The 26,077-nt window shown below is 42.3% G+C and overlaps 1 protein-coding gene across 1 annotated transcript in view; it reads right to left on the minus strand.

Annotated features, from left to right (window-relative positions):
• The window catches only part of ank2a (ankyrin 2a, neuronal), a 77,527-nt gene that overhangs the window by 27,405 nt on the left and 24,045 nt on the right, over nt 1–26,077 (minus strand). The window contains exons 30-44 of the mRNA XM_076090827.1: nt 25,850–26,061; nt 25,544–25,751; nt 25,166–25,262; nt 24,847–25,075; nt 23,756–23,881; nt 23,508–23,630; nt 23,367–23,399; nt 23,239–23,260; nt 19,540–21,656; nt 13,479–19,122; nt 12,656–12,733; nt 12,349–12,480; nt 12,003–12,143; nt 11,684–11,891; nt 11,285–11,363 (exon numbers count right to left, since the gene is read on the minus strand). Of these exons, the coding sequence (XP_075946942.1) occupies nt 11,285–11,363; nt 11,684–11,891; nt 12,003–12,143; nt 12,349–12,480; nt 12,656–12,733; nt 13,479–19,122; nt 19,540–21,656; nt 23,239–23,260; nt 23,367–23,399; nt 23,508–23,630; nt 23,756–23,881; nt 24,847–25,075; nt 25,166–25,262; nt 25,544–25,751; nt 25,850–26,061 (9,449 nt within the window). The remainder of the gene's footprint in view (nt 1–11,284; nt 11,364–11,683; nt 11,892–12,002; nt 12,144–12,348; nt 12,481–12,655; nt 12,734–13,478; nt 19,123–19,539; nt 21,657–23,238; nt 23,261–23,366; nt 23,400–23,507; nt 23,631–23,755; nt 23,882–24,846; nt 25,076–25,165; nt 25,263–25,543; nt 25,752–25,849; nt 26,062–26,077) is intronic.

Consider the following 26,077-nt stretch of genomic DNA (forward strand, 5'->3'; position numbering starts at 1 on the left):
TAAGCGTGACGTCAAATGGTTTGCAAACCAAAGAAGCGTCTGCTTGTCTTTCATGTGTAATGCCCCGCACAACATCTGCATATGTAAGAGGTCTTGTAGTGGCCAATGGTTGGGACGCAGTTACATTTACACTTGTGTGTTTAGCGTCAACGTGTGAAGTAAATGAATCTGGGGAATCTGGTCTGTTGTTGCCAAACACTTCCTCGAGACAAAATCCGGAATACTCAACATCTGACAGTGTTGAAAGAGGTGATACTGGTCTACTTTCAGAGTACTGTAAGTAATAGTTACAATGTTGACTCTTTATCTGGCTAATTGTCATGTATGTAGAAAAAGACTGCTGCTCAACTGACACCACAGATTCTGGGGAGGATGCTCTAAAGTCTACCAACCAGTCCTGAAGGAGCAAAAAGTCCAAATCGGAAGACACAGATTCTGGGGACAACGCCCTGCTCGTAAATAATTGATTAAGTTCAAAGTCTGATGAAGCTGACTGCGGGGACTCTGGTCTGGTTTCATAAAACAGGGTTTCCAGACACAAATCAGTGTCTTCCCAGTCTGAAAACGTTGATTGTGGTGTAAACGACTGGTGCCTACACGGTTCCACAATGTAACTGTTCTGGGAAGATCCGAACTGAGGAACAGGTGAATCAGGAGAGAGGGGCCTATCATCACTTTGAGACGCCAGTGACTCGGGAGACAGTGGTCTTATATTGGTGAGCCAGTCCTCAATGGCTGAGTGAGTGGACTCCATGTGTGACGACACTGATGGACGGTGGATAAGCGTGACGTCAAATGGTTTGCAAACCAAAGAAGCGTCTGCTTGTCTTTCATGTGTAATGCCCCGCACAACATCTGCATATGTAAGAGGTCTTGCAGTGGCCAATGGTGGGGAGGCAGTTACATTTACACTTTTGTGTTTAGCATTAACTTGTGAAGTAAATGAATCTGGGGAATCTGGTCTGTTGTCGTCAAACAATTCCTCGAGACAAAATCCGGAATACTCAACATCAGACAGTATTGAAAGAGGTGATACTGGTCTACTTTCAGAGTACTGTAAGTAATAGTTACAATGTTGACTCTTCATCTTGTTAAATGTCATGTATGTAGAAAAAGACTGCTGCTCAACTGACACCACAGATTCTGGGGAGGATGCTCTAAAGTCTACCAACCAGTCCTGAAGGAGTAAAAAGTCCAAATCGGAAGACACAGATTCTGGGGACAACGCCCTGCTCGTAAATAATTGATTAAGTTCAAAGTCTGATGAAGCTGACTGCGGGGACTCTGGTCTGGTTTCATAAAACAGGGTTTCCAGACACAAATCAGTGCCTTCCCAGTCTGAAAACGTTGATTGTGGTGTAAACGACTGGTGCCTACACGGTTCCACAATGTAACTGTTCTGGGAAGAACCAAACTGAGGAACAGGTGAATCAGGAGAGAGGGGCCTATCATCACTTTGAGACGGCACTGACTCGGGAGACAGTGGTCTTATATTGGTGAGCCAGTCCTCAATGGCTGAGTGAGTGGACTCCATGTGTGACGACACTGATGGATGGTGGATAAGCTTTAACTCAAATGGTTTGACAACCAAAGAAGCGTCTGCTTGTCTTTCATGTGTAATGCCCCGCACAACATCTGCATATGTAAGAGGTCTTGCAGTGGCCAATGGTGGGGACGCAGTTACATTTACACTTGTGTGTTTAGCATTAACTTGTGAAGTAAATGAATCTGGGGAATCTGGTCTGTTGTCGTCAAACAATTCCTCGAGACAAAATCCGGAATACTCAACATCAGACAGTATTGAAAGAGGTGATACTGGTCTACTTTCAGAGTACTGTAAGTAATAGTTACAATGTTGACTCTTCATCTTGTTAAATGTCATGTATGTAGAAAAAGACTGCTGCTCAACTGACACCATAGATTCTGGGGAGGATGCTCTAAAGTCTACCAACCAGTCCTGAAGGAGTAAAAAGTCCAAATCGGAAGACACAGATTCTGGGGACAACGCCCTGCTCGTAAATAATTGATTAAGTTCAAAGTCTGATGAAGCTGACTGCGGGGACTCTGGTCTGGTTTCATAAAACAGGGTTTCCAGACACAAATCAGTGCCTTCCCAGTCTGAAAACGTTGATTGTGGTGTAAACGACTGGTGCCTACACGGTTCCACAATGTAACTGTTCTGGGAAGAACCAAACTGAGGAACAGGTGAATCAGGAGAGAGGGGCCTATCATCACTTTGAGACGGCACTGACTCGGGAGACAGTGGTCTTAGATTGGTGAGCCAGTCCTCAGTAAAGGAGTGAGTGGACTCCATGTGTGACGACACTGATGGACGGCGGATAAGCTTTAACTCAAATGGTTTGACAACCAAAGAAGCGTCTGCTTGTCTTTCATGTGTAATGCCCCGCACAACATCTGCATATGTAAGAGGTCTTGCAGTGGCCAATGGTGGGGACGCAGTTACATTTACACTTGTGTGTTTAGCATTAACTTGTGAAGTAAATGAATCTGGGGAATCTGGTCTGTTGTCGTCAAACAATTCCTCGAGACAAAATCCGGAATACTCAACATCAGACAGTATTGAAAGAGGTGATACTGGTCTACTTTCAGAGTACTGTAAGTAATAGTTACAATGTTGACTCTTCATCTTGTTAAATGTCATGTATGTAGAAAAAGACTGCTGCTCAACTGACACCATAGATTCTGGGGAGGATGCTCTAAAGTCTACCAACCAGTCCTGAAGGAGTAAAAAGTCCAAATCGGAAGACACAGATTCTGGGGACAACGCCCTGCTCGTAAATAATTGATTAAGTTCAAAGTCTGATGAAGCTGACTGCGGGGACTCTGGTCTGGTTTCATAAAACAGGGTTTCCAGACACAAATCAGTGTCTTCCCAGTCTGAAAACGTTGATTGTGGTGTAAACGACAGGTGCCTACACCGTTCCACAATGTAACTGTTCTGGGAAGATCCGAACTGAGGAACAGGTGAATCAGGAGAGAGGGGCCTATCATCACTTTGAGACGCCAGTGACTCGGGAGACAGTGGTCTTATATTGGTGAGCCAGTCCTCAATGGCTGAGTGAGTGGACTCCATGTGTGACGACACTGATGGACGGTGGATAAGCGTGACGTCAAATGGTTTGCAAACCAAAGAAGCGTCTGCTTGTCTTTCATGTGTAATGCCCCGCACAACATCTGCATATGTAAGAGGTCTTGTAGTGGCCAATGGTTGGGACGCAGTTACATTTACACTTGTGTGTTTAGCGTCAACGTGTGAAGTAAATGAATCTGGGGAATCTGGTCTGTTGTTGCCAAACACTTCCTCGAGACAAAATCCGGAATACTCAACATCTGACAGTGTTGAAAGAGGTGATACTGGTCTACTTTCAGAGTACTGTAAGTAATAGTTACAATGTTGACTCTTTATCTGGCTAATGGTCATGTATGTAGAAAAAGACTGCTGCTCAACTGACACCACAGATTCTGGGGAGGATGCTCTAAAGTCTACCAACCAGTCCTGAAGGAGCAAAAAGTCCAAATCGGAAGACACAGATTCTGGGGACAACGCCCTGCTCGTAAATAATTGATTAAGTTCAAAGTCTGATGAAGCTGACTGCGGGGACTCTGGTCTGGTTTCATAAAACAGGGTTTCCAGACACAAATCAGTGCCTTCCCAGTCTGAAAACGTTGATTGTGGTGTAAACGACTGGTGCCTACACGGTTCCACAATGTAACTGTTCTGGGAAGAACCAAACTGAGGAACAGGTGAATCAGGAGAGAAGGGCCTATCATCACTTTGAGACGGCACTGACTCGGGAGACAGTGGTCTTACATTGGTGAGCCAGTCCTCAGTAAAGGAGTGAGTGGACTCCATGTGTGACGACACTGATGGACGGCGGATAAGCGTGACGTCAAATGGTTTGACAACCAAAGAAGCGTCTGCTTGTCTTTCATGTGTAATGCCCCGCACAACATCTGCATATGTAAGAGGTCTTGCAGTGGCCAATGGTGGGGACGCAGTTACATTTACACTTGTGTGTTTAGCATTAACTTGTGAAGTAAATGAATCTGGGGAATCTGGTCTGTTGTCGTGAAACAATTCCTCGAGACAAAATCCGGAATACTCAACATCAGACAGTATTGAAAGAGGTGATACTGGTCTACTTTCAGAGTACTGTAAGTAATAGTTACAATGTTGACTCTTCATCTTGTTAAATGTCATGTATGTAGAAAAAGACTGCTGCTCAACTGACACCACAGATTCTGGGGAGGATGCTCTAAAGTCTACCAACCAGTCCTGAAGGAGTAAAAAGTCCAAATCGGAAGACACAGATTCTGGGGACAACGCCCTGCTCGTAAATAATTGATTAAGTTCAAAGTCTGATGAAGCTGACTGTGGGGACTCTGGTCTGGTTTCATTAAACAGGGTTTCCAGACACAAATCAGTGTCTTCCCAGTCTGAAAACGTTGATTGTGGTGTAAACGACAGGTGCCTACACCGTTCCACAATGTAACTGTTCTGGGAAGATCCGAACTGAGGAACAGGTGAATCAGGAGAGAGGGGCCTATCATCACTTTGAGACGCCAGTGACTCGGGAGACAGTGGTCTTATATTGGTGAGCCAGTCCTCAATGGCTGAGTGAGTGGACTCCATGTGTGACGACACTGATGGATGGCGGATAAGCGTGACGTCAAATGGTTTGCAAACCAAAGAAGCGTCTGCTTGTCTTTCATGTGTAATGCCCCGCACAACATCTGCATATGTAAGAGGTCTTGTAGTGGCCAATGGTTGGGACGCAGTTACATTTACACTTGTGTGTTTAGCGTCAACGTGTGAAGTAAATGAATCTGGGGAATCTGGTCTGTTGTTGCCAAACACTTCCTCGAGACAAAATCCGGAATACTCAACATCTGACAGTGTTGAAAGAGGTGATACTGGTCTACTTTCAGAGTACTGTAAGTAATAGTTACAATGTTGACTCTTTATCTGGCTAATTGTCATGTATGTAGAAAAAGACTGCTGCTCAACTGACACCACAGATTCTGGGGAGGATGCTCTAAAGTCTACCAACCAGTCCTGAAGGAGCAAAAAGTCCAAATCGGAAGACACAGATTCTGGGGACAACGCCCTGCTCGTAAATAATTGATTAAGTTCAAAGTCTGATGAAGCTGACTGCGGGGACTCTGGTCTGGTTTCATAAAACAGGGTTTCCAGACACAAATCAGTGTCTTCCCAGTCTGAAAACGTTGATTGTGGTGTAAACGACTGGTGCCTACACGGTTCCACAATGTAACTGTTCTGGGAAGATCCGAACTGAGGAACAGGTGAATCAGGAGAGAGGGGCCTATCATCACTTTGAGACGCCAGTGACTCGGGAGACAGTGGTCTTATATTGGTGAGCCAGTCCTCAATGGCTGAGTGAGTGGACTCCATGTGTGACGACACTGATGGACGGTGGATAAGCGTGACGTCAAATGGTTTGCAAACCAAAGAAGCGTCTGCTTGTCTTTCATGTGTAATGCCCCGCACAACATCTGCATATGTAAGAGGTCTTGCAGTGGCCAATGGTGGGGAGGCAGTTACATTTACACTTGTGTGTTTAGCATTAACTTGTGAAGTAAATGAATCTGGGGAATCTGGTCTGTTGTCGTCAAACAATTCCTCGAGACAAAATCCGGAATACTCAACATCAGACAGTATTGAAAGAGGTGATACTGGTCTACTTTCAGAGTACTGTAAGTAATAGTTACAATGTTGACTCTTCATCTTGTTAAATGTCATGTATGTAGAAAAAGACTGCTGCTCAACTGACACCACAGATTCTGGGGAGGATGCTCTAAAGTCTACCAACCAGTCCTGAAGGAGTAAAAAGTCCAAATCGGAAGACACAGATTCTGGGGACAACGCCCTGCTCGTAAATAATTGATTAAGTTCAAAGTCTGATGAAGCTGACTGCGGGGACTCTGGTCTGGTTTCATAAAACAGGGTTTCCAGACACAAATCAGTGCCTTCCCAGTCTGAAAACGTTGATTGTGGTGTAAACGACTGGTGCCTACACGGTTCCACAATGTAACTGTTCTGGGAAGAACCAAACTGAGGAACAGGTGAATCAGGAGAGAGGGGCCTATCATCACTTTGAGACGGCACTGACTCGGGAGACAGTGGTCTTAGATTGGTGAGCCAGTCCTCAGTAAAGGAGTGAGTGGACTCCATGTGTGACGACACTGATGGACGGCGGATAAGCTTTAACTCAAATGGTTTGACAACCAAAGAAGCGTCTGCTTGTCTTTCATGTGTAATGCCCCGCACAACATCTGCATATGTAAGAGGTCTTGCAGTGGCCAATGGTGGGGACGCAGTTACATTTACACTTGTGTGTTTAGCATTAACTTGTGAAGTAAATGAATCTGGGGAATCTGGTCTGTTGTCGTCAAACAATTCCTCGAGACAAAATCCGGAATACTCAACATCAGACAGTATTGAAAGAGGTGATACTGGTCTACTTTCAGAGTACTGTAAGTAATAGTTACAATGTTGACTCTTCATCTTGTTAAATGTCATGTATGTAGAAAAAGACTGCTGCTCAACTGACACCATAGATTCTGGGGAGGATGCTCTAAAGTCTACCAACCAGTCCTGAAGGAGTAAAAAGTCCAAATCGGAAGACACAGATTCTGGGGACAACGCCCTGCTCGTAAATAATTGATTAAGTTCAAAGTCTGATGAAGCTGACTGCGGGGACTCTGGTCTGGTTTCATAAAACAGGGTTTCCAGACACAAATCAGTGTCTTCCCAGTCTGAAAACGTTGATTGTGGTGTAAACGACAGGTGCCTACACCGTTCCACAATGTAACTGTTCTGGGAAGATCCGAACTGAGGAACAGGTGAATCAGGAGAGAGGGGCCTATCATCACTTTGAGACGCCAGTGACTCGGGAGACAGTGGTCTTATATTGGTGAGCCAGTCCTCAATGGCTGAGTGAGTGGACTCCATGTGTGACGACACTGATGGACGGTGGATAAGCGTGACGTCAAATGGTTTGCAAACCAAAGAAGCGTCTGCTTGTCTTTCATGTGTAATGCCCCGCACAACATCTGCATATGTAAGAGGTCTTGCAGTGGCCAATGGTGGGGAGGCAGTTACATTTACACTTGTGTGTTTAGCATTAACTTGTGAAGTAAATGAATCTGGGGAATCTGGTCTGTTGTCGTCAAACAATTCCTCGAGACAAAATCCGGAATACTCAACATCAGACAGTATTGAAAGAGGTGATACTGGTCTACTTTCAGAGTACTGTAAGTAATAGTTACAATGTTGACTCTTCATCTTGTTAAATGTCATGTATGTAGAAAAAGACTGCTGCTCAACTGACACCATAGATTCTGGGGAGGATGCTCTAAAGTCTACCAACCAGTCCTGAAGGAGTAAAAAGTCCAAATCGGAAGACACAGATTCTGGGGACAACGCCCTGCTCGTAAATAATTGATTAAGTTCAAAGTCTGATGAAGCTGACTGCGGGGACTCTGGTCTGGTTTCATAAAACAGGGTTTCCAGACACAAATCAGTGTCTTCCCAGTCTGAAAACGTTGATTGTGGTGTAAACGACAGGTGCCTACACCGTTCCACAATGTAACTGTTCTGGGAAGATCCGAACTGAGGAACAGGTGAATCAGGAGAGAGGGGCCTATCATCACTTTGAGACGCCAGTGACTCGGGAGACAGTGGTCTTATATTGGTGAGCCAGTCCTCAATGGCTGAGTGAGTGGACTCCATGTGTGACGACACTGATGGACGGTGGATAAGCGTGACGTCAAATGGTTTGCAAACCAAAGAAGCGTCTGCTTGTCTTTCATGTGTAATGCCCCGCACAACATCTGCATATGTAAGAGGTCTTGCAGTGGCCAATGGTGGGGAGGCAGTTACATTTACACTTGTGTGTTTAGCATTAACTTGTGAAGTAAATGAATCTGGGGAATCTGGTCTGTTGTCGTCAAACAATTCCTCGAGACAAAATCCGGAATACTCAACATCAGACAGTATTGAAAGAGGTGATACTGGTCTACTTTCAGAGTACTGTAAGTAATAGTTACAATGTTGACTCTTCATCTTGTTAAATGTCATGTATGTAGAAAAAGACTGCTGCTCAACTGACACCACAGATTCTGGGGAGGATGCTCTAAAGTCTACCAACCAGTCCTGAAGGAGTAAAAAGTCCAAATCGGAAGACACAGATTCTGGGGACAACGCCCTGCTCGTAAATAATTGATTAAGTTCAAAGTCTGATGAAGCTGACTGTGGGGACTCTGGTCTGGTTTCATTAAACAGGGTTTCCAGACACAAATCAGTGTCTTCCCAGTCTGAAAACGTTGATTGTGGTGTAAACGACAGGTGCCTACACCGTTCCACAATGTAACTGTTCTGGGAAGATCCGAACTGAGGAACAGGTGAATCAGGAGAGAAGGGCCTATCATCACTTTGAGACGGCACTGACTCGGGAGACAGTGGTCTTACATTGGTGAGCCAGTCCTCAGTAAAGGAGTGAGTGGACTCCATGTGTGACGACACTGATGGACGGCGGATAAGCTTTAACTCAAATGGTTTGCAAACCAAAGAAGCGTCTGCTTGTCTTTCATGTGTAATGCCCCGCACAACATCTGCATATGTAAGAGGTCTTGCAGTGGCCAATGGTGGGGACACAGTTACATTTACACTTGTGTGTTTAGCGTCAACTTGTAAAGTAAATGAATCTGGGGAATCTGGTCTGTTGTTGCCAAACAATTCCTCGAAACAAAATTCGGAATACTCAACATCTGACAGTGTTGAAAGAGGTGATACTGGTCTACTTTCAGAGTAATGTAAGTAATAGTTACAATGTTGACTCTTCATTGCGCTAAATGTCATGCGAGAAGACAAAGAACACTGCTCATCTGACGTCACAGATTTTTGGGAGGATGCACTTAGGTCGGGGAAAAATGCAGACTTCGGAGAATCCTGTTTTGTTTCATCCAATGTATTTTCAAGGAATAAATCTTTATATGGTTCTCCCAAAAATGTTTTTGACTTATGGGACTGCGCTCCTAATATTTTCAAGCCATCTTCAAATCTACAATTGCCTTCTCTGTTTTCAGTCCTAATTAAACACGTCTCTGTGTTTGACATTGAAACTATGTTATTTGTAAACTCTAAAATGTATTTTGGTCTCTTTACCAAGTTAAAGACCATTGGTTTGGATGTAGGTAGTTGCTTGAGCGCATGATAAGTTTCTACATATTGTTCGTGACTTTTGTAATTCATGGCATCTTGCATTTCATTGTGGTGAAAGGTGTTTTGTGTAATGTTTGTTAAATCATTATGTGACTGACCTTGTGATGGCAAGCATTCAGGGAATTGTGGTTCAAACTTAGAAAACCAGTAATCAAGGAAAGATTGACTACTTTCCTTCTGTTGTTTTGGTGCTTCAGATGTCAGCGGCCTTAGCTGAAATGACTTTTCTGTTCGACTGGAACAGCCTGAATCTTCAATATGGGTACTTTTGACATCTGCATATGTAAGATATTTTGCTGTTGAAATAGCAGTTGTTAACAGAGATGCCCTTTCTTCAGCTTTTGCAAATGTCAATACATCTAGTGTATCTGTGCTTTTTTCATCCAACCATTCATTAAGAGGTGATGAAGGAGCATTCATAGAATATTGCAAGTGATCTGAAGCTACTAATTCTGGTGTCAAATGGCTCCCCTGATCCAGTTCGTTGTAGACTGTAGTGTAAGAAGCTAAGGTCAATAGTGGAGAGGGTGGATTCCCTCCTGAATATACTAAATAATAATCACAGTATTGACTCATAAGTTGGGTGCGTATAGGTTCTGAGAGCAAGAGTTCAAGAAATGAGAAACTGCACTGAGAAGTCTGTGAGTCTGGTGAGAATGGTCGGCAATCCCTTTCTAAAAACTCATCAGATTCAGTATCTGATGTCGCAGATGAGAATACTCTAAAATCTCTCTTTATCTGTACATCTTCCGGTATAGGTAAACTATATTTAGGTACTTGAGAGTCAGGGGTTAGTGACATATAGTCATTCCAATACTCTAATGACTCCGAACAAAAGGAGTGTGTGGCAGAATCTTTCAAACCAAACAGTGGTGCACACTCATTTGTATTTGATTGACTGAGGTCAAATTCATTTTCAGTGAAATTATTGGTAACATCTTGTAAACTACAAGGATCAGACCTTGGAGAGAGTGCCCGGCTGCTATCCAACATACTTGAACATTCTGCAGGTAAGGTGACAAAGTTAGGTGACATTGCCCTAGAACAACTGAATGACATTAAAGATTCAGGGGACGTCGGTCTAGCTATGGGGTCATTTAATATCCATGCCTCTACAGGGAATAGACCCCTTTCTTCAACAGGTGAAAATGAGCCACATTGCTTTTTATTTGCCAAAGAATCAGGGGTCAAAGGGCTGTTTTCTATAAAAGTGCAACGTAATGTCACATCTTTCTTAGGTGACTGTTGTGCAAGATGGTTGATATCAGTTGAGTCACAAGCCATGTGAGCAGGGCCACTTGTCAGACTGTGTGGCAAATTGGTCTTTGGTACCTTCATTTTGAATGCTTTCACCATGCTGTACTTGGCTGTAGCAATAATGGGTTCAATCAAATCATCAATGAAGGGCATGTTTTCTGGATACCCATCACTGTACACTTGGGATTTCGTATTTTCTTTCTTGCTTGACTTGAAGGGTTTACAGTCCATGTTCACACCTAAAGCCTGCGGTATCTTGTCATGACCAGACAGTACTTCTGCTGTGATCTCATCAGTACACTTCTGAGAGAGCTTGCTTTTTTGAGCTACATCTATGTCATCTTCAGTCATGGCCAGAGTTGATTGGTGGAACAGGCTAGGGTTGTCAGAAATTCTTCTGACAATGGTTTTAGCTGCGTCTGTATACTGTGGTGTATAGGAAAACTCGTCACAAATCTCACTGAAGTCAGTCTCAGCTTGGTCTGACTCTGATAGGCTCAAACCAAAGTCTTTGATAGATATAGATGATGGTAACTTCAGAATTGCAGGTGATTGCCCTTGCTCATCCTCACAACCACACTGCTTCAATGGTAAGGATTGGCTGGAGTCATCTTTGACTTGGCACTGAGTGCCATCTTGGTACGGCATGGTGGCATGAACTTCAACACTGCAGCAATCTTGCTGGTCTTTCACTTTGGGGTCAAAAACCTGAGTTACTTTGCTCCCGAGTGCTGCTTCTTTTGAAGTCGCAAGCATACTTACTTGCTCATCCAAGTTGTCGTAACTTGTAGTTTCCTCTGTAATTACATCCTCGGAGGTCCACAGGTTAGGGTTCAATTCACTGTAACACAAGAGGAAGGCTAGGTCACAAAATATGCCTTGGATGAATGTGATATGTCAAAGCTCTAATCTAACAAGACTAAAGGGAAACCCCCATAAACAATGGGCACGGGGCAAATATATGGAACCTCCTTGTGTCAAGATATGACACTGTTCTATTTCCCAGCATCAACATGGTTTGTGTTTTTTTGTCTCCATGCCTATATTGCGTGTCTGGTGTGTGCCATGGCTGTCAGTTGAAGCACGTCGAATGATGTGGCACTATATTATGCTACTAATGTGTGTTGCAGAATCAGGAATAATTTCAAATCAATCATTTACTGTGGGATCTCGAGCTCCTCCAACAGGTCACCATGCATGCTCTCTGAGTGGGTGTATCCAACAGGCTCTGCCCAGGAAGGAATATCCAGTAGGGAAGCAACTGAGAGGTCCTCCTCAGAAACAGCTGGGGGTGGTCTGCGGTCAGACTCAACCCTTCTCACTCTGGGGCTGTCTGCATCATCTTGCACTGAAGATAGGGCTACTGACACTGAAAAACACACATGATGTATAAGAGTGCTAGCAGACACACAAATACAGCCTGGTGTTAGATAGAGCTTTCAAACAGTTTGCTGAGTTGAGTGGTTGGAGATGTTACTACCTTCACTGTGATCCAGTGTCTTCTCTATCTCTGCATACGTTCTAGATGTCTGCTCTTGAACTGACTTGTTCATCTGGGTTTCAATGAGATGGACGATGTCCATGCGGTTGATCTTGGTTAGTCTCTTAATCAGACAATCCTCTGTGGAAGGATTTATCACTAATTAATATACTGTTAAAAAATAGCATTCAATAAACACAACAATTAAATCATTTAAAAATTGCAAATGTGTTCTCATAAATTACCTGGAGTGTATGAAAGTAAAAAGCTAATAGAGCATTCAGTATCTTCCAACAAATACTAGAAAAATGTCGATTAAAATCTGTCAGACCTACAAGCAATGTACCTGTGGCATGTTTGCCTTCTCGCTCAACCCAGCGCTGCAGCAAGGCATGGCTCTGCTCTTGGAGGGAATTAGGATTCTCTGTTCTCACTAATTGGATATCAACCTCACTGAATTCCAGTTCTCTTGCCAGTTCTAGAGTGATGGGTAACAAAACAAGGGATTAAAAAGTTTTTTTTAAATTAACTATAATGTGCGTGTTTTTGTACTAGAACATGGATTCATATTTAGCTATTCCCCCAGTTCTGCGAACAAATAAACAGTTCCAATTCAAACCAAATAAGAACGATTGCATTGTTTGACAGCTTACCAGTCCAGCTGAAGCCAAGAAGATCTGCAACGATAGCCAATGTCTCCTCTTTCCTGTCAGCATCATCCTGCCAATCCACTAAAAAATGCCGTCAGAGCCAAACATTACATTCTAATATCATGGTCAACAGTTCGAAGCATAGAATACCATTACCTACATATTTCAAAGTAATGTTTTTTTCACATTGCAGGTACCAATGGTAATATACTTTGTAAGTGTAGATCTACAATGTTATTTCCTGAAGATTCTATGTTATGGGCTGTAATACTCTCAAATGAAATGTGGGTCTGTGATGTTTACATGGATGATAACACGAAGGTTGGATTTGTCATTGAGGAGAAGTTGACTTGTTTACAGACTATGATTATTTGGTCACAATTAGCACATGCTGTTTGTAATCATTAGTGTAAGCATTGCCATTATTGTGCTTATTAAGCGATGTGGATGCTAATATTAGTAAAGCCGTATTAGTAGAGCGGATCCCATTACAATGATGGAAGTCTGCATCCAAATTGTTAAAGCTACAACTTCTTTAACAACATGGCCATTCAATCTTGAGATTGCATATACACAAACACAGATGGGAAAGTGACTTACCAACGTGCAAAACACCACAACAAACACACACACACACACGCACACACACACGCGCACACACACAAAATACGAAAACACAATGAAAGATGGGACAAGACAAATCACAATGAGTGAAAACCACACAATAATGACTAATGGTGGCATTACGTTCTTAAGAAGAGGAAAAGGCTCTTGCTGCCAAGGAGAAGAAATAGGAAAGCAAAAGCTCATGTAGTTCTGGCCATACCTGGCGTACAGTCTGGAGTTGGCTCATCGAAGATTCTCTGCATCTGAGTTTCCACCGTAGCATCCCAGGCAGGCCTGGATTGAAATACATCTTCTCTCCCAGAAGATGGTTGCACACCTGGCAACGGGTTGACCTCTGAATCAGTACTGTGTAAGACCACAATGTCATATGTGGAGATAACAGAGTCTGGACTCCTGTGACTAGCGCTGCTTATATAATCAGCATCCAAAGATGACCTAACCGATGTTTCAGTTGTCGTAGAGAGTTGGATTTCTTTCCTTTGGGGAGAGGAGGAGGAGATTGCCTGAGCTGGAGGTTTCTGTTGCATCGTGACAGAAAGTTTGAATGGAGAAAGGTTGGATTTATCAGTGGGTTCACTACTGTCAGAATAACTCCTACAGTCTTTATTAGAGGCTTTACTTGTGCCACTATCAGCCTCAGATCTAGTCCTACGATCCAAAGTTGAGCTTTTTTCTGCTTTTCTTTGAACCTGATCAAGCTGAGATTTCTGTGAGTCTTTCATAGTCATTTCCAAAGATGGGGATGAATCCTGATGATATGCTGGGATGCCAGCCTGTGCAAAGGACATCTCTATAACTGAGCACTGGTCTTCTTCATCTTCCTCCTCATCATCATCATCATCATCATCATCAGGAGAGGAGTCTGATGAATCATGGCTCTGCTCTGAGTACGCTGAATGGGCAACTGTGGATGTGTCTGATTGAAGGTCAGCTATGGTAGAGTCTAGGTAGCCTAGACCAAGGCTTTCAAAGTTTTCGACCTCACTTTGAATGTTGGTTAGTCTCTCCAAAGCACTGGGGGAACCAAGCTGAACCTCTACGGAGCTGCCAAGATCAGTTTCAGAAAGTGACATCTCTCTTTCTGACTTGTCACTTGAGGGTTTGACGAGAGTTCTGGGTTTGGGAGTAGGAATTGTGTCATTGGCACCATGAGTCAGATATGATTTGGGGATCTCTTCAAGGGTTGTATCTGTAATATAATCACTATTCTCTAAAGCTAAATACTTTGTTTGACATTCCTCAGTCTCCTCTTGCACAACTTCATCAACTGGATGTTCCCCAATATGAAAAAATGCATATCCTTCCCCTTCATCAAAACTTCTTCTTGTCATATCAATAGCTCCCCCTCTGGTCATTTCAAAAAGCTTCCCCTCTTGAAACTGAAATGGATCGAGGGTTCTCTCATTACCTGATGTTCGAACAAGTGTTTCATCTGGTGGGTTTCTGTCCTTTGCAGGACAAAGATGAACCTGTTTCTCAGCTTCAAGCTGTGCAAAATCTTTTAGATCTGGCTCGTCGTTTCTGAGACCAACTTTCTCTGATTTGTCTCTCTTTAGTTTAGCCTCCTGTTCCATCTCTTCATATGTTTTGATCTTTGCAGCCATTTTAAACATCTCTTCTTCTGGGGTGAACTGTTTATTGGTGGTATCATCCTCACTATCTGCCTCGAGAGAGTCTTTCCTTATGAGCAAGTGAAGATTCTCACTGTCACATATTTTGGTGTCGGAATACATACTGCCATCGGTCACCGTCTTTGCTGAGAAGGAATGTAGGTCATTTATCTCACTTTCCATTTGGATGATCCCATAGTCATTTCCTTGTTCTTCTTGCTCACTTTCATCCCTGTAAAAACTTCTGTCAGAAGAATAACATGCTTTCAGCTGGGAGGCATAATCCTCGTACACAGCTGTTTTGGCTGGCGTCTTAAGTTCTGTATCCTTTGCTTGAGTGGGACTTCCCTCAAGAGAGTCTGGACTAGGGGATTCTCCGGTAGGGCTTGGCTCAATTGAATCAGGGGATTTTTTTGAAGATCCATCCTCCATGAGAGGACTTGACTCTAACGAGTCTTGATGACATAGCTCTTTAGCTGGGTCACCAGAAAGCACAGTGTTTAGGTTCATCAAATTGTCCGGTCGTTGTAACGTGTCAGAACTATTTGTTAGTTGCAGGAAATCGTGTATTTTGAGAATTGAATCAGCAACAACATCTTTATGATCATTGTTAGAGTCATCCATTGTCGCATATGGCTTTGTAATGCCCACTGCCCCTTCAGTTGAGTCATTAAAATGCGACGCTGCACATGGTGAGTTTTTCGCCTCACCTTCCTCAGATGAAAAACTCTTCAGTCTTTCATCTTCATGGGAACTTATCTGCCATCCACTCTCTATAGCTCCCTTTTTATCGAGGTTCACAAAGTCTGCATTTTTATCTTGTGACATCATCTTATGTTCAGGGGAGAATGAAAGAGTTTCTCTGTTAGTGTCTTTTGTAAGTATAACTTCTTCAAAGCTTTCATGGACTACCTCCTCTTTTGACTGGCAATGTATCACCACTGGCCTTTCCTTTAAGTACTGATTTAAGTCAGTACTGAGCAGTGACAACATACCTGTCACATCCCTCTCAGTTGCAGACTGTTGTTGCTGTGACTTTCTCTCCATGAAAACGTCTTGGAATGGTGTCTCCAATATAGAACTTGTTGACAATTCTGTGACTCCACCTGCGTTGGTCTGTAGGTGTTCATTTGCCTCTACATCTATCTTATTCTCCAAATTACTGCTTGTCAGAAAAACTTCTTTGCAGCTCTCATGGACTAGATGCTCTTCTGGGTGGAGTTGAATTGCCACTGGCTTTTCCTTTAAGTACTGATTTAAGTCAGTACTTAGCAGTGACAACATGCCTGGCATATCCCTCTCAGTTGCAGACTGTTGTTGCTGTGACTTACTCTCCATGCTAACTTCTTGGAATGGTGTCTCCAATTCAGAACTTGTTGACAATTCTGCGACTCCAACTGCATTGGTCTGTAGGTGTTCATTTGCCTCTACATCTATCTTATCCTCCAAATTACTGCTTGTCAGAAAAACTTCTTTGCAGCTCTCATGGACTATATGCTCTTCTGGGTGGAGTTGAATTGCCACTGGCTTTTCCTTTAAGTACTGATTTAAGTCAGTACTGAGCAGTGTCAACATGCCTGACACATCCCTCTCAGTTGCAGACTGTTGTTGCTGTGTCTTACTCTCCATGCAAACTTCTTGGAATGGTGTCTCCAATACAGAATTTGTTGACAATTCTGTAACTCCAACTGCATTGGTCTGTAGGTGTTCCTCTGCCTCTACATCTATCTTATCCTCCAAATTACTGCTTGTCAGAAAAACTTCTTTGCAGCTCTCATGGACTAGATGCTCTTCTGGGTGGAGTTGCATTGCCACTGGCTTTTCCTTTAAGTACTGATTTAAGTCAGTACTGAGCAGTGACAACATACCTGTCACATCCCTCTCAGTTGCAGACTGTTGTTGCTGGGACTTTCTCTCCATGAAAACTTCTTGGAGTGGTGTCTCCAATTCAGAACTTGGTGACAATTCTGTGACTCCAATTACGTCTGCGTGCATATGTTCATTGGCCTCTACATCTACCTTATTGTTTAAATCACTGCTTGTCAGTCTAACTTGTTTGTAGCACTCAAGGACTAGTTCATCTTCTTCTGGGTGGCATTGCATTGCCGCTGGCCTTTCCTCGAGATATTGATCCAAGTCACTACGGAGAAGTGACAACATGCCTGACATATCCCTCTCAGTTGTAGATGGTTCATGGCCTATCCTCTCGATGCAAACTTCTTGGGTTGATGTCTCCAGTAAAGAACTTGGTGTAAGTTCTTTGAATTCAACCACACCACTCGGTTCATATGTCTCTCCACTTATATTATCCTGCAAAGCAAAACCAGCTACTTTTTGGGTTTTTTCACATGTTGTTATTGTTTGCTCCTCACTGGAGGATTTATGGATTTCGGTGAGATTAACTTCTTCAAATTTCTCCTGGACAACGTCCTCTTCTGGAGGCGTGAATTTCACTGGCCTGTCCTCGAGGTACCTGTCTAAGTCACTGTTAAGCACTGATTGCATGCCTGACATGTCTTTTACTTTTGAAGATGGCTGATATGAAGCCTCTCTCTCTACCCACTCTTCCTTCATTGAGAGTTCTTCAATCAAGGTTGCTTTGGTTTCTCCAAATTCCCTCACCATTTCTTCACCTTTCCTTGTGACCTTACATTCCACTGCTGCGCAATCTATTTCTTGTATTATGCAATCTACTGTCACTCCTTTATTTTCATCAGTGAAAGATGTGAAAATTTCAAATTTTTCCTGCACATTATCTTCCTTTATTGTTCGACTAGCCACAGGCATAGCCTCTTCATACTGATTCCAGTCGTTGACTGACAACAACCCTGATGTATTGTTTACTTCTTCAAATTCACTCTCTTCTTCTTCTTCACCTCCCCATGTAAGTGGATGTTCTTCTGTTGGCGCATGATCTATTTCTTTTGTTTTGCCACCAGCTGTTGCTCCGTTATTTTCATCAGTGACAAATGCAAGATTTTCTTTATCTTTGTCTTTTATTAGAATTGTTTGTTCAAATTTCTCCTGAACAATATCCTCTCCTGGTGGCTGACGTGCCACAGGCCAAGCTTTTAGATACTGATCCAACTCACTGCTCATTAAGGACAACATCCCTGACATATCCTTTACTGCAGTGGATGCCTGGCTAGAGGTGTTCCTCTCAATGTGGACTTCTTGAGGTTGTGGCTCCCCGATTTTGACCGTTACTTCAGTGTCAGCTTGTGTAAAGAATATTTTGCTTCCAGGATCAATTGTTGTGCTTTCTTTGCTTGCTTTATGAAGTCTCTCTTCCTGTGAAAGTATGACGTAGTTTTCCTTTCTCCTAGTAGTGCAAGTAAACATTTCATTCGTCATTTGATCCGTCACTGTGAGTCCTTCATAATTCTCGCTCTCCTCTGAGCTGGAACGAGGGGTCCTAATATCAACACTCGGGTTTGAGGATTCAGCCATACCTTCATGCTTGGGACTCTCAGAACTTAGATCATCATCTTTCATTTGATTCTCAAGAAGAGAAGCTTCCCCAAAATAACTTTTTATACAGGGACTGGAGTTGGAAGCTGGATTTGTGTCAAAATCAGCCATGGTTTCCTCCTCAGGTGCCTCCAGCTGATTGCTTACATCTTCAGCTGTTGAAGTCTGCTTGAAAAGTTGGTACTCAGGACTGTCTTCCAGCTCAGCCTTTATATCAGCACTGAAGTCCTCAGAAGGTCGACGATCAGGGCTGATCTGTAGGTCTTCAGATGAACTCCTACCAGTGCCTATGGCCGGTTCCTCTAACTGCATCCTGCCCTTTCCTGACAACTCTGGCTCTTCTCTCTGGGGGTAAACCCTTACATCATCAAACTGAATTGTATCATCAATTTCTATTGTTTCTCCAAAATAAGCAATATCTGAAATTAGCTGTAATTCCTCAGAGTTATCGCTCATTAAGTTTATTGTTTGAGCCTCTAAATCTAATGTTCCACATATGTCGATATCACTTTGGGGATGGAAAATTGTGACATTTTGTATTTGGGATTGCGATTTAGGCTCCTGTGTGGGACTGTGTTGAGTCATCTGTATCTCTTCAGGACCCACTGATTCAGATATCAGTGTTGAAATACACGAAGAAGCACTGGCATTGTGTTCACCCAAACCAGCTTTACTTTTAAAAGGGTCCTGTCTAGTCTGGAATGCTTTCATCAGCTCCTTAACAGATGTAGTCTCTTTCTCTGACAACTCTGATGCCTCTCTCTGTGGGATAACACCTCCATCCTCACACTGAACTGTATCAGCAAATGTTACTGTCTTTCCAAAATAAGTGCCATCTGAAATGAACTGTGACTCCTCAGAGTCATCTGGGAAGTCTGTTTTGTCAAATTTCTTGACATCACTCCCTTGATAGACAATTGTGACGCTCTGAGTTTGGGTTTGTGGCTTTGACCCCTGCATAGGACTTTGCTCAGTCCTTTGTGCAGTCGTATGTATCTCTTCAGAATTTCCTGATTCAGATAGCAATGTTGAAATGGAAGAAGCCATAACGTTGTGTTCATAAAGCCCAGCTTGAGATTCTGAGGGATCATGCCCAGTCTGGAAGGCTTTCATCAGGTCTTTAACAGACACACTTTCCCTCTCTGACTCTGAATCTGATGCCTCTCTCTGTTGGCTAACATTTTCATTGTCACACTGAATTGTATCAGCAAATGTTACTGTCTTTCCAAAATAAGAACGATCTGAAATTAACTGTAATTCTTCAGAGTTATCTCTCCTTAAGCTTACTGGTCGATCCCTTAAGTCTGTTGTATAACATTCCTTGCCATCACTCTGTTGGTGGAAACTTGTGAGATTCTGAGTTTGGGATTTTGGCTTCTGTGTAGCACCTTGCTCAGACATCTCCATCTCTTCAGAATCTCCTGATTCAGATATCAATGTTGAAATACAAGAAGAAGCAACAGCTTCGTGTTCATAAAGCCCAGCTTTATTTTTTGAGGGATCATGCCCAGACTGGAATGATTTCATCAGCTCCTTAACTGACAAAGTCTCCTTCTCTGACAACTCTGAAGTCTCTCTCTGTGGGCTAACACTTCTGTCATCACATTGAACTGTATCAGCAAATGTTACCATCTTTCCAAAAGAAGCACTATCTGAAATTAATAGGGATTTCTTTGAGTTATCTCTGATAAGGCTTGCTGGCTGTTCCTCTGTGTCTGTTTCGTCACATTTCTTGACATCACTCTGTTGATAGAAAATGGTGAGGTTCTGAGTTTGGATTTGGGATTTGGGCTCTTGCAGAGCATTTTGGTTAATGGTGTTTATCTCTTCAGAATCTCCTGATTCAGATATCGTTGTTGAAATGCAAGGAGACACGCCAGCTTTGGTTTTTGAGGGATCATGCCCTGTCCCGAATGCTTTCATCAGCTCCTTCACAGACATAGTCTCCTTTTCTGGCACCTCTGTCTGTGGGCTAACTCTTCCGTCGTCACATTGAATTGTATCAGCAAATTTGACTGTCTTACCAAAAGAAGCACTATGTGACATTAACTGTGATTCCTCTGAGTTATCGTTAATTAAGCTTACAGGTTGATCATCTACATCTGTTTTGTCAGATTTGTTGACATCACTCTCTTGATTGAAATTTTTGAGCCTCTGAGTTTGGGAGTTTGGCTCCTGCATAAGACTGTGTTCTGTCCTCTGTATCTGATCAGAATCTCCTGATTCAGATATCAATGTTGAAATACAAGAAGAAGCCACTGCTTTGTGCTCAAAAAGGCCAGCTTTACTTTTTGAAGGGTCCTGTCCAGTCTGAAATGCGTTCATCAGTTCCTTAACAGACATAGTCTCCTCTAATCTCTCCGTCTGAGATCTGGGGGATTTAGGGGACTTGGGAACTCTGGGAAGTTCTGGCATGTTTGCCTCATTCTTCCTTTTGGCAATAGAATATTTTGCCTGAGGAATTACTTCCTGAGTATCTTTGTTTACCCCCTCCTCTTCAGCTTTGTTCTGTAAAGCTTTAAGTCTTTCCTTTATTGATCCTATAGGTGTCTCAACCACTGAAGGAGAAGTTGGAGGATCCATGACTGTGGTGGGTAAAAGAGCACTCTCCTTAAGAACAACATCGCCATCTAAAGACTCTTCAGAGCTCATCCTTTCCAGCTCACCCTCAGAGCTACTACATCCAGAACGCTCTCTGTCTCTAAGTTTCTTTCTAATAGGTTTCTTGATGTCTGGTGGACGCCATTTGCCATCGCGCTTTACAATAACCTGATCAAATTTATCTTGGACAAGGTCTTCTAGAGAACTACATGTCACTACAGATCTCTCCTCAAGGTATTGGTCCATGTCGAGGCTGAGTTGTGAGACCATGCCTGTCATGTCTCTGACCTCTGTGGCAGATCTACTTGAAGTCTCAATGCAAATCTCCTGGAAAACTGGTTCTTCGACAGGGGGATACTTTTTTTCAACAGACCTAGTCTCAGAGAGTGAACTCCATTTCTCTTTTGTAGCATCCTGTCCTTGTACCTGTCTACTTTCATTGATGCCACTTCTTTGAATCCCTTCAACCTTTTCCAACCTGTCTTTGAACACAATGGCCAAAGGCTCTTTTTCGTCCAACCCTCTACCTCCAGCTCTCTCTTCATATGATAAGTGCTCAATTTGCTCTGCCATTAAAATAGCGGATGATCGGACGTCCGACTTGTCTGAGAGAAGGTCCGGGCTCGCAAGGGTTGCAGGGTCAAGAGGTTGGTTAGTTCTCAGGGAGAATGTCTCAGTTGATTCAGACTCATCATCTTCATTGAAAGAGTTTCATAACCAAAAAGGGTAAAGATCATAAGGGACAAATGAAGTGGGGAAGAGAGACATCAGAAAACTGTGATCAAGACAATGCGATCAAAAATCCATCTTCAGTTCACAGAGTATGGAGAAGAATGACAGAGGATAAGGAAGTCTTGAAAAGAAGACCAAAAAGAAGATGACAAAGTGATCCAGAAGAGTTTGGAGGGGAGAAGAGCAGCAACAGCATAAGCAAAGCCAGGAGGAGTAACAAAACAGGTAGAATATGGGCGAGAATAATATCAATATAATTTGTTTCACTACATATTAAGAGAATATAAAAGAACCAAAGAGAACAGAGATGTCTACATATGGAACAAATGGACAGGAAGTAAGGATAACAGACAAACAAAAATTCTCAAGATTGTTGCTGACATGAAGAGACATGGCTGCCTATAACATTAAAGTTAAAACATAGAAATCACAATTAACTTTGAATACAAACAAATAATAGGGTGTTTAATAGAAGGGGGTGTAAAGTAAGGAAATAATATCAAGCAATATAGTCTTTGTTACAGGTTATTAGATGGTCAGTTTTAAAGTTTATAATTATTTGTAAGGAAAGGAAAATACTTTCCTTACAAATAAGTAAATTATGTTATATGGTAATTAACTACTGTTTTGTGACATTATTACACTATTAGTTCACCTACAGACAAGAAGTAGTGACTTAAAATAACAATCATGTAAAAACGTGAATAGGGATTTGATTTGTTGTGCAACTCGAGTGAAAGCAAGTCGGGAATGTTGGTATGAAAGTAGTGGCCAAATTCATACAAAATTAGTGATAATGAAAAATAAATCAGCAATAAATCAACGCACTTTAAAAAGAACAAACAAAATTATGTCTTTTAATTATTTCTGTAGAGAACAACAGTTTCTCAGCATGCAACTGGTAAAAATGTTAAATGAATGGGATGAGAGAAAATGAGTGGTCAAAATGGATACTTTTCATACTGCATATTATTACCACAAAACAAAATTATTTTCAAGATAAGATGCAATTTTAACATGAATACCTTAAAAATCAAAGCGATTTTAAGTGGATTTGAATAAAAAGTATTATTTTGACCTTCATTTATGATTAAATAAAAAGGTTATATAGAAAATGTTATGGGTGGGAGAAAGTCAGTGGGATTTGGAGTGAGGGAAATGCAGAGTACATCAGCCATAGCATAGCTTTCAGTAACAATACACAGTGTTAGTAGAGCAAAATAAGAGAGCAGGGTTAATCCAAATGGAAAGTAACATGTATCAGTCAGTGCATTTCTTAGCACATACAGGTGTAAATATTTCTAAACTAATACTTTACAAACTTTATGATCTTATGTCAAGTGATGTGACTCCAATTTAGATTATGTTGTAGTTGACAAAATATTTATATAATAAGTATATAGTGGCACCCTCAGTACAGACACAGCAACCATTGAAAAATGGATTGCAAAATGTCTCAAATTAATGGGTCCATTTCTGAAAGATTTGTGAAAATAAATCACAAAATTCTAAAAATGTTTAACACAAAACAAGAGTTCAGCTTACATTTCTTGTCACTCCTCTCGCTCTGCAAAAAAAAAAAATAAATTAAAAAAAAGCATAGTTAGCTACAACCTAATTATGACAGCTTTTTTCCTTTGTTGGGGGTACTATAACAAGTACATTTTATTTACCTCATCATCTGCATCTTGGTCGGAATCAGACTCCTGAAGAGAAGAATAAAACAGAGAAAGGAAACAATGCAGTTACACAATGAAACAAAAAATGATGTACTATTGTTATGTAAATACAACTTGAGATGTATTAAAACTGACCTTTGAGTATGTTGGGAGAGTGATGTTAAGGTTGCAGATAGCATTGTGGTTTAGTGTACGATATGTGCGTGGTTCCTTGGTGAAGGACAAGCGACCACATGGCTCCTGTGCTGTGTCTCTAATCTGTCCAATAATTAAACAACAATGAAGCCCATTATTACATATATTTTCATGTACAGATATCGTTTCTGATACTCTGAGTAAATAAGTAGAAATTTCAGACATTTTTATCCAATGTTGAGTCATACTTTGATGAAGAGGGCCAGTCTGTTCTCTTTGAAAGCAAAGAAGCTAAAGACATGGTGCTGTCCGCTCTTGGTTAGAGGCACCAGGTTTCCAAAGCAGTCGGCAAATATGGGTTTTCCTTCCAGCACCTGTGTGGAGATATGAGAGCCGTTTTCTTTCAAACAAACCGTTAAAGTTGTCAAATCTCAAACAGTGTTGTCAGAATTTTTGAAGGACATGAAATGTATTAGTAAGAACCAGTTGGTAGGCAGTGTCTGCACTAACCTCTTTTTGAGTCCCTGACACCCACTCTTCACTATCCAGTGCACTTATTCCACAATATGCTTCCCTCGAGGAATCCTTTCTCACACTTCTATCCTTCTTTATACCCTCGAGGAATCCTTTCTCACACTTCTATCCTTCTTTATATCCTCGAGGAATCCTTTCTCACACTTCTATCCTTCTTTATATCCTCGAGGAATCCTTTCTCACACTTTTATCCTTCTTTATACCCTCGAGGAATCCTTTCTCACACTTCTATCCTTCTTTATACCCTCGAGGAACCCTCGAGGAATCCTTTCTCACACTTCTATCCTTCTTTATACCCTCGACGAACCCTTTCTCACACTTCTATCCTTCTTTATACCCTCGAGGAATCCTTTCTCACACTTCTATCCTTCTTTATACCCTCGACGAACCCTTTCTCACACTTCTATCCTTCTTTATACCCTCGAGGAATCCTTTCTCACACTTCTATCCTTTATATCCTCGAGGAATCCTTTCTCACACTTCTATCCTTCTTTATACCCTCGAGGAATCCTTTCTCACACTTTTATCCTTCTTTATACCCTCGAGGAATCCTTTCTCACACTTCTATCCTTCTTTATACCCTCGAGGAACCCTCGAGGAATCCTTTCTCACACTTCTATCCTTCTTTATACCCTCGACGAACCCTTTCTCACACTTCTATCCTTCTTTATATCCTCGAGGAATCCTTTCTCACATTTCTATCCTTCTTTATATCCTCGAGGAATCCTTTCTCACACTTCTATCCTTCGTTATATCCTACATAAATCCTTTCTCACACTTTCCCCTCTTCTTATTTATTCCCCACCTCAACATCTCGGCTCCGGGCAACTTCAGTGAAGTTCTCTTGCTGCTCTAGGGTCTTGTCCATCTTGTCGTCCGTCATGCAGAAACAGCGCAGACGGGCCTCAATGGGGTCCAGTGTCTTGGCAAAGATGACAAACTTGGCCATGTATGGAACACAGATGATTTCTCTGTACAGCTGAGTGCCAAAGCTAACCGACTCCTGGATCTGTCTGCAGTCTATCAGCCAGAACCTAGGAATATGAGGACATATTTAGTCAAATCACCTACATCAAGAAAGTGTTAAGCTTCGATGTGATGGACACTTTAAAGGGAGAATTTACCTCGCCGACACGTTTGTGGTGAAGGACACACATTGGTTAACAAAGGTGAGAGGCGTGGAGCCGGTTATGTCCTCCCATTGGGCGGGAGTCGTTCCACCTGAAACGCAGACCCATGATTTGTTCCCCAGCCTGTCACGTTTGTTCACTTTTTTTTGTATTTATAGAAAACAAAAATGATGACAGGATTTCTGGATCCAAGCATGCATTGATGGAAAATGCCCAAATGACAATTGCATTGGAAAACATTAGAATACAGAGGTAACATTTTGAGTATTTATTTTGACTGTCCTACATTACCACAAACTAGTGATAGATGAAAATGCTTTTATTTATTTTATTGTTTGCTGACTCTGCTGATTGATTATTCCCGCTACTTACCTGTAATGCTACAAAGCAAACGTAAGGTGGGGGTCTCCCCACTGTACACTCCGCTTGGCTCCTCACTATTGGAGCTCTTGGGAATAGGGATTGTCATCGTGATCGGCTTGTGGAACTTCCTCCTTCTTGGCTCCAATGTGACAATTGAGCTGAATGTGGCTTTGTTACCCAGAATCTTTCTCACCACCTCGACATCAATGGGCTGAGCCTGGGATAACGTGTAATGCGTATCAACATAACTTTATCGGTTGCCATAACTTTGAACATTTGACTCTTGTCTGGCTAAGAAATATGCACTGTACGTACCTGTAACCCAACTCTGATCTTTTTGGTGAGGGCTCCCTCGGGGAAGACAGCCTGGACCTGGGGCACGAGAGTGCTACTGAGGACCCCGCCCTCTGGTCCAATCAAATGACTGTCCTGCTTTATCCGTGACACCACCGCAAAATACTGCGGGAAGTCTCGGGTGATGATGCGGCATATTCTTTTCTTTTCAAGCTCCTCAGGAGAATCAAGTTCTGTGAAGAGTAGAAA

Source organism: Anarhichas minor, unplaced genomic scaffold (genome assembly GCF_050575085.1).
Source record: "Anarhichas minor isolate MPS153535 unplaced genomic scaffold, ASM5057508v1 ptg000012l, whole genome shotgun sequence".
Taxonomy (NCBI): Eukaryota; Metazoa; Chordata; class Actinopteri; order Perciformes; family Anarhichadidae; genus Anarhichas; species Anarhichas minor.